This window comes from Littorina saxatilis, linkage group LG12 (assembly GCF_037325665.1).
Source record: "Littorina saxatilis isolate snail1 linkage group LG12, US_GU_Lsax_2.0, whole genome shotgun sequence".
NCBI lineage: Eukaryota > Metazoa > Mollusca > Gastropoda > Littorinimorpha > Littorinidae > Littorina > Littorina saxatilis.
In genome coordinates, this window is record NC_090256.1 from 75,370,842 (window position 1) to 75,379,954 (window position 9,113).

Here is a 9,113-nt window from a genome sequence, read left to right on the forward strand (position 1 = left end):
GTTATTATTTTCTGTACATTTTTCATCAACTTGTATTTTGGGGATTTTATGTAATACTTTACCAGTTCATCCAATTGCTGCTTGTCTTATTAAGCCTTTTCCTTCGCTCAAGATCTAACTTTACATTAACTAATTAAAATGTTGTCTCTGCGGTGTAATAAGAGATGTTGACAGTCAGTCGGAACGATTGTGAGAACTGATCATGATGTGTTTTGCTGTGTTACAGGACAAACTCTTGGCCAAAATGGAGGAGCCCGCAGACTGCCCGGTGGTGGACGATGATGAGGTTAGTGAGTGAGTGTGAGTTAGTGAGTGAGTTGGTGAGTGTGAGTTAGTGAGTGAGTTGGTGAGTGAGTGAGTGTGAGTGAGTGAGTGTGAGTTAGTGAGTGAGTTGGTGAGTGAATGAGTGTGATTTAGTGAGTGAGTTGATGGGTGAGTGAGTTGGAGTTAGTGAGTGAGTTGGTGAGTGCGTGAGTGTGAGTTAGTGAGTGAGTTGGTGAGTGAGTGAGTGGGTGGGTTGATGGCAAGTTCATAGTGCCTGTCGCAAACAGCTGCAGTTATTTCTATTTGGGCTCGTCAGTTGAAAACCTAGGCACAAAATTGACTTAAATATTTAGCTGACCGATGTGAACACTTGTTGCTTAGTCACGTAATCGCATTTCACATAGCGCGTAACCCGTCCGGAAAGAGTCCTTTTTTGTCTTCCTTTTTACATTTAGTCAAGTTTTGACTAAATGTTTTAACGTAGAGGGGGAATCGGGATAAGGGTCGTGGTGTATGTGTGTGTGTGTGTGTGTGTGTGTGTGTGTGTGTGTGTGTGTAGAGTGATTCAGAGAAAACTACTGGACCGATCTTCATGAAACTTGACATGAGAGATCCTGAGTATGGCATCCCCAGACTTTAAAAAAAAAATTTTTTTTTAATAAATGTCTTTGATGACGTCATATCCGGCTTTTGTGAAAGTTGAGGCGGCACTGTCACGCTCTCATTATATTTAGTCAAGTTTTGACTAAATATTTTAACATCGAGGGGGAATCGAAACGAGGGTCGTGGTGTATGTGTGTGTGTGTGTGTGTGTGTGCGTGCGTGCGTGCGTGCGTGCGTGTAGAGCGATTCAGACCAAACTACTGGGCCGATCTTTATGAAATTTGACATGAGAGTTCCTGGGATTGATATCCCCGAACGTTTTTCTCCTTTTTTCGATAAATGTCTTTGATGACGTCATATCCGGCTTTTCGTGAAAGTTGAGGCGGCACTGTCACGCTCTCATTTTTCAACCAATTTGGTTGAAATTTTGGTCAAGTAATGTTCGACGAAGCCCGGACTTCGGTATTGCATTTCAGCGTGATGGCTTAAAAATTAATTAATGACTTTGGTCATTAAAAATCTGAAAATTGTAAAAAAAAATAAAAAATTATAAAACGATCCAAATTTACGTTTATCTTATTCTCCATTATTTTCTGATTCCAAAAACATATAAATATGTTATATTTGAATTAAAAACAAGCTCTGAAAATTAAAAATATAAAAATTATTATCAAAATTAAATTTTCCAAATCAATTTAAAAACACTTTCATCTTATTCCTTGTCGGTTCCTGATTCCAAAAACATATAGATATGATATGTTTGGATTAAAAACACGCTCAGAAAGTTAAAACGAAGAGAGGTATAGAAAAGCGTGCTATCCTTCTCAGCGCAACTACTAAACCGCTCTTCTTGTCAATTTCACTGCCTGAACGGTGGACTGACGATGCTATGAGTATACGGTCTTGCTGAAAAATTGCATTGCGTTCAGTTTCATTCTGTGAGTTCGACAGCTACTTGACTAAATATTGTATTTTCGCCTTACGCGACTTGTTTTTTAACTAAATTGGTTGAAATTTTGGTCAAGTTATCTTCGACGAAGCCCGGACTTTGGTATTGCATTTCAGCTTGGTGGCTTAAAAATTAATCAATAAGATTGCTCATTAAAGTTGTCATTAAATTCAATTTTTCGTAAATCGATATTTAATTGATTGCATCGTATTCTGCATCAAATTCGGAATTTAAAAATATATACATATGTCATGTTTACTCTTAAAATGTGATCACAATTAACGAAAATAGATTAATTGGTACTACGATTATAATTGATGTAATCGATCCAAAAAGATTTCATCTTATTCTTTGCCCCCCCCCGCGGGTTTGGGGGAGTCCCATATTGGTTGGGACGAGAAAAAATTTACCCGATGCTCCCCAGCATGTCGTAAGTAGAGGCGACTAACGGATTCTGTTTCTCCTTTTACCCTTGTTAAGTGTTTCTTGTATAGAATATAGTCAATGTTTGTAAAGATTTGAGTCAAGCAGTATGTAAGAAATGTTAAGTCCTTTGTACTGGAAACTTGCATTCTCCCAGGAAGGTAATATAATTATTCTACTACGTTGCAAGCCCCTGGAGCAAATTTTTGATTAGTGCTTTTGTGAACAAGAAACAATTGACAAGTGGCTCTATCCCATCATCCCCCTTCCCTCCGTCGCGATATAACCTTGAACGGTTGAAAACGACGTTAAACACCAAATAAAGAAAGATCTTATTCTTTATCATTTCCTGACTCCAAAATCATATAGATATAAAAAGTTTTGTCGGCCTCTGACGTCATATGACTCAAAGAAGGGAAATCCAATCTCCAATCGATACATTATGTCGTATTCAAAACAATGCCCAGAAAGTTAAAAAGAATACAGAAAAGCGCGCTTTCCTGCTTAGCGCAATACGCTACCGCCCTACTATGATTCTGGCTTGTCAATTTCACTGCGTTTTACACGTGAAAAGTGAGCGATTTCCTTCTCGCGGGTATTGACGAAGCTGTATTTGTCTTGGTGAAAAAAGGAAGTGCGTTCAGTTTCAGTCCGTGAGTTCGACAGCTTGACTAAATGTAGTAATTTTGACTAACGCGACTTGTTTATTGTATATTTTTTTTTTTTTTGGAGGGGGGGGGGGGGGGTCAAACGTGATATTGTTTACTTAAATGTCGAGCCACCGAACAAACTTCATGGGTCAATATTAGAATTCTCTTTTGTATTGTGTGTGTGCGAACGGGGTGAGGGGGGGGGGGGGGGGGAGGGGGGGATTGATGAAACAGGTTAGACAACCACTGTTTGACTAAAACCCGCTTTGCGACGCTTCAATGCAAAAAGGTCGAGATACCTTGTCCTTTTTCTGCGGGCGATTTTCAACAACTGCAATTCCTTGAGTGCGCTAGATTGATAGAGGCGATTAACCGCGTTGTTGTTGCACCATGTCGTGGAAATTAAACAAATTTAGCGCCGCGGGAATTTCGACGCGTGCGATCGTCGACTGACAAAAGGCTGTTATTTACTTTATTTGCATGTCTAATCAAGGGGCTGATAGCGCCCCCGTGCGGCGTGGGCGATATTTTTCTTGTCCAATCATCGCCCGCTATTGTCCCCTTTTCGCGTGTAATTTCAAGTGTTATCGTCCGATCATTTAACATGGAAATTGGTTCGGTCATTCGTATTGTTATTCGAAGACTGTAAAAATGCACATTTTGTCATGCATGTGAAAAGCGTTTCGTCTCAAAACTTTTGGCGTTTTCATGCATAAATGAATATAAACTTAATGCTCCGTTCGAAAATAATGGCAACAACTTTTGGGGGGATCTGATTACTGTTTGTAAAGATACGGGCGATTGGCGTGCAAGTATTCGTTTTTCATGAGGTACATTCCAACGTTTTTTGTGTGATTAAAACATGGTCAGGTTACGTCTAATAATAATAATAATAATAATAACGGGCATTTATAAAGCGCCTTATCAGAAGTTCAAAGCGCATGACAACAATACATGTATACAAAAATCATACAATCACTGTCAGATTCAAACAACACATCATGCACATCTCACATCCCCAGACTCTATACTAAGGAACTATCCGTAGTGTTGTTGGAACAAGTGAGTTTTCAAATTGGACTTAAAAGATGAAATGGATGGAGAGTGACGTAATTGAAAGGGGAGTGAATTCCATAACTGAGGTCCATAATACGAAAACGTGCGGAAGCCATGAGCCTTGCGTTTAAAGCGACCTTGACAGAGAAGTCGAGCATCATCAGAAGAACGAAGGGTGCGAGAGGGAGTGTAGAGAGAGACCAGTTCAGAAAGATAGGCAGGTGCCGATTCAGAGATGATATTGTAGCAGAAGCAGGCAGCTTTATACCTAATACGTTCAGATACAGGAAGCCAGTGAAGTTCTTTCATGAGAGGAGTGCAGGGTTGTCGATGCTGTGCTCTGAAAATGAGACGTGCAGCAGAGTGTTGTACTTTTTGCAAGGGTTGGAGAGTGGAGTCAGGGCAGCCTATGAGAAGGGAGTTGCAGTAATCTAATCTGGACAGAATGCAGGATGTAACGAGAGTTTTAGTGGCATCAACAGTGAGAAATTTTCTTATGGAACCTATTCTTCTGATCTCAAAGTAACATGTCTGACAGACTTTTTTGATGTGTTGTTTCATTGAGAGGTGGGAGTCCATGATGAACCCAAGATTCCTAGCACTATCAGAGAGAGAAATGTCACTAGAACCTACTGTGATGGAGGCTGGAAGGGAAGTGGTCGAAGAGGAAGCTCCAGAGAAAAGAAGAAATTCAGTGACATGGCTGCTATTAAAATGTACAAGTAAATGAATTTTGTTGAAATGACAACACCCCCACCTCTCCTTCCCACCCCCTTTCTCCCTCTTGCCCTATCTCTTTTTCTCACTTTCTAGCTCTATTTCTCTCTATTTCTTCCCTCCTCCCTCTTCTCTCTCTCTCTGTGTCTCTCACTCACACACACACACACACACACACACACACACACACACACACACACACACACACACACACACACACACACACACACATACACACACCCACACACACACACACATACACACACCCACACACACACTATTTCCGTGCAGATCCTACTGTGAGTGAAGATAGAGCTGGTTGGGAAAATCACAACAATGTTGTTGGGTTTGTTACCATTTTTTTCAAAATCATTCCGATTTCAGATGGTATTTCTGCATTGTAGAAGTAAGACCCAATACTTTAAAAATAAATCCACATGCCACGTTGGCTTAGGTACCCCTTTAAAACTGGTGATTAATGCGGTGCGAAGTGAGGCCACGACAGAATGTCGCCTGAGGCTCATCCTCGCCAGATATTGATTTGAACGATCGCATTAGTGTGCATCAAACACTAAGCCACAGTCAAAGCAACAGTCGGCCATTCCGGAAAACTGTGCAAACCATCTCTGGAATATATAGCCAGAAACTGAATGGGCTTGCGATTTCATGGAATTTGGTTTAAACACTGTTTTATTCCTGTTTTACATGTTCATGGGATTTACATGCAATTTGCACCAACGTGTGTGTGATCACAAAGCTTAAAGGCAGAGTAAGCCTCCCGTAAACCATCACAGATACGGTCAGGCTTTTACACACAGTACAAACACCCTTTCATTTAAACACTCACCAATTGAGAACATCCTAGGTGCCCTCCGTAAAGAGCGAACAATTTTCAAAGACTTTATTTTTGCGTGGTTTATCTTACCCCTGAGCCATCGTGAACCCGTGTGATCCAGTTTTCCCCCTTTTCACAATGCAGTCGTCATAGTTAGTCATTTGAATGCGACTCGACGTGAGCTTATCTACAATAGCACGTTTTTTATGCACGAAACAACGGCTGTGGTTCACAAGAACTCTAGCGATGGATTTTGACTGTTGAGAGGAACGGCGATTTGCACTGATAAACCGGGCCGTCGTCTGCTACGACCCTTGCGTGACCCTGCTTCCGGGCTTTTCTTTTTTTAAACTTTCACAACTTCGAATTGTTCTGATCTTGTCTTGATGAAAAACGAATTCTTTTATGATTAAAGAATGTTTGTGTAACAAGCTGTCAATTTATTATTTAGATTTTAAAAGTTAGGTCTAGCGCAAAAACGAGGCGCCATTGTTCTTCAGGGCCAAGTCCACGAAAATAAATTCTTGGAAAATGTCTCACGCTCGACAGAAAGCAGCCAGGATGTTCCCGTTCGGTGAGCGTTCAAATGGAAGTATGCTTGTACTGTATGTAGACGCTCGGGGAGCTCTGTGATGGTTTATGGGAGGCTTACTGTGCCTTTAACAAGGTTTCATAACATTTTCACGCAGCCATTCACGTATGCGGTGCGTGCTTCTTTGTTTTCAACGAGATGAAATGGTGGGCAAAACAAATCAGAAATTTTGAACAGCCTTGTTTTCGTGGGGTTTATTTATTTATTTATTTATTTTTGATTATTGTTGTAAGGGAAAGGCATTTGTTAGCACAAAAAGTGAGCAGTAAAAACAAATCCCTTGCTCGTTGAAGCTATGCCCTTCTCTCCATTGAATCATAGGGTGTTTGTTTTCTTCTACCCTTTTCCATTGTTAAATCAAATAAAAGTGCATGCAATATTGATCATCGACAGAACTGACTGGCGTGGCCTCCTTTTCACCTTCTACAGCTCTTGTCTTTCCGTCTCTGGCAGAGACATGCATTGGATATGCCTGACATTTTGAATGAATTCCACGACCAAAGACGTCACAAAACCCAAGGCTAAAAAACGTCTGTCAAAGATTTGCAACACTACCATAAAAAGGAGAGGGAAACAAGGAAGATCTATTGTAGCGGGAAATATTTCAAACACTAGCCAATGACAGACCTTTCGAATCAGACATGAAAGCTACATAGCTTCTCGTGTGAGCGAACATATTCACCATTTTACACAAAATAAGAGCATTCTTCAGCCTCAACACTTGGCCAAAATCCACAGCTTGGCTGTTTCTTCTGCAGAGTTATACATCTTTTTTGTTAAATTAATTACACGTATTCTGAAATGAGTGTCATTTATGAAGTTAAAGGCACAGTAAGCCTCCCGTAAACCATCACAGATACTGTCAGGCTTTTACACACAGTACAAACACCCTTTCATTTAAACACTCACCGCTTGAGAACATCTTAAGTGCCCTCCGTAAAGAGCGAGCAATTTTCAAATAATTTATTTTTGCGTGGTTTATCTTACCCCTGAGCCATCGTGAACCCGTGTTATCCAGTTTCCTTTTTGTCACAATGTAGTCGTCAGTTTGTGATTTCCAATGCGACTCGCTGTAAGCTTATCTGCAATAGCACGTTATTATGTACCTCTGAATCTAAACGCACCAAACGGCTGTGATTCACACGAACTCTAGCGATGGCTTTTGACTGTTCAGAGGAACTGGCGATAGGCATTACCGTCGTCTGCTACGAGAACCACGACCTTGCGTGACCCTGCTTCCGGGCTTTTCTTTTATCAAACTTTCAAAACTTCGAATTGTACCGATCTTGCCTTGATGAAAAAAGAATTCTTTTACGATTTAAGAATGGTTGTGTAACAAGCTGTCAATTTATTATTTAGATTTTAAAAGTTAGGTCTGTCCGATTTTGTTATCAGACAATCCGCAAAATTAATTCTTTGAAAATTGCTCGCTCTTTACGTAGGGCACCTAGGATGTTCAAAAGCGGTGAGCGTTCAAATGGAAGGGTGTTTGTACTGTGTGTAAAAGCCTGACAGTATCTGTGATAATTTACGGGAGGCGTACTGTGCCTTTAATCATTTGCACAGGAAAAAGACGAAGTCCGGATATAACTCTGTCGGGTTTGTATCACTAGTGACGAGCCTGTAATGTCATGTGGGAACGTTTACAGTTTTCTTCGTGAGATATAGCCTTAACTTGAAAACGCGACAAACGATCGACGGAGGTTTTTATGTTACTGGTTATAGCAAGCACCTGTGGTTTAGACTTCGTCAAAAACAAAAACAAAACTGCACAGAAAACTCATGCAAGAAGACACATAAAACACGTGGCGTTTCATTGAGTACAAAATTGAACAGCTGGAGTTATGAATGGGTTATAGTGTCGAGAACTGCACGTGTTTTCCATTATCGGTACTTACAGCTTCAAATCAACACAAGTTGTGGCCGAAGCAACCGACAGTGGTATTGACAGTAATAAAGGTCACGGGTTTTTAGTGAAAGAAACGTTTTACTGAATTAAACGCCACGTGTTATACGCGTCTTCTGACATGAGTTTTCCGTGCACTGTTTTGTTTTTGACAATGTCTAAACCACAGGTGCTTGCTATAACAAGTAACATAAAAATCGCCGTAGATCGTTTGTCGCGTTTTTAATGGCAAAGGCTATATAATAGGCCAGTCACTAGCGAGGCGAGAGGGGGAGGGGGAGGGGGGGGGGGACATGAGCACGTGTGGATTGTTTGTCTCACTAAAATCAAGGGTATTCACTCTTGTACAACCCATACACAAACCGACAGAGTTATTTCCGAACAACGTCTTTTGCCAGGCTGTGGATTTTTTCGGCATGTGTTCAAAGGCAAATTCGTTCCCGTGTAAACAGATCGGTTCACCGTATGTGTGGTCTGCCGGGGAACGCGTGCCACTATGGAGACATGAACCCCCCGCGGGTTAGGGGGAAGAATTTACCCGATGCTCCCCAGCATGTCGTAAGAGGCGACTAACGGATTCTGTTTCTCCTTTTACCCTTGTTAAGTATTTCTTGTATAGAATATAGTCAATTTTTGTAAAGATTTTAGTCAAGCAGTATGTAAGAAATGTTAAGTCCTTTGTACTGGAAACTTGCATTCTCCCAGTAAGGTAATATTAACAGCTATTGTGTTTTCAGCGTAGCAATAGGCCCCGATATTTAGACGAGACAAGTATAATGCCGACGAGTCGAAGACGAGTCGCATTATACTTGTTCGAGTCTAAATATCGGACTCTATTGCTACGATGAAAACACAATAGCGTTTATATAGCTATTCTGACATTAAATTCTGTGTTAAAATCATGTTTTTGTCAGCAACAAGGACCAGAATGGTCCATGTCATTGATTGCAGACGACGGTTCCCTTTCTGCATGAAGCCACGGAAATAACCGAACATTGAAAAACCCACGGACATGTATTACGGAGAAAACTCAAGATAACCGGATGCTTAGCATTACGTCAATATCTTAGGAATCATATGACGTTATGACGTATCATGCTTGCCTACGTAGATTGTAT

At 40.8% G+C, this 9,113-nt stretch overlaps 1 protein-coding gene across 1 annotated transcript in view; it reads left to right on the plus strand.

The window, feature by feature from the left end:
• Window positions 1-232: 232 nt before the first annotated feature.
• The window catches only part of LOC138982771 (uncharacterized), a 10,933-nt gene continuing 2,052 nt past the window's right edge, over window positions 233-9,113 (plus strand). Inside the window, exon 1 of the mRNA XM_070356100.1 lies at window positions 233-286. Within this exon, the coding sequence (XP_070212201.1) occupies window positions 245-286 (42 nt within the window). The 5' untranslated portion in view covers window positions 233-244. The remainder of the gene's footprint in view (window positions 287-9,113) is intronic.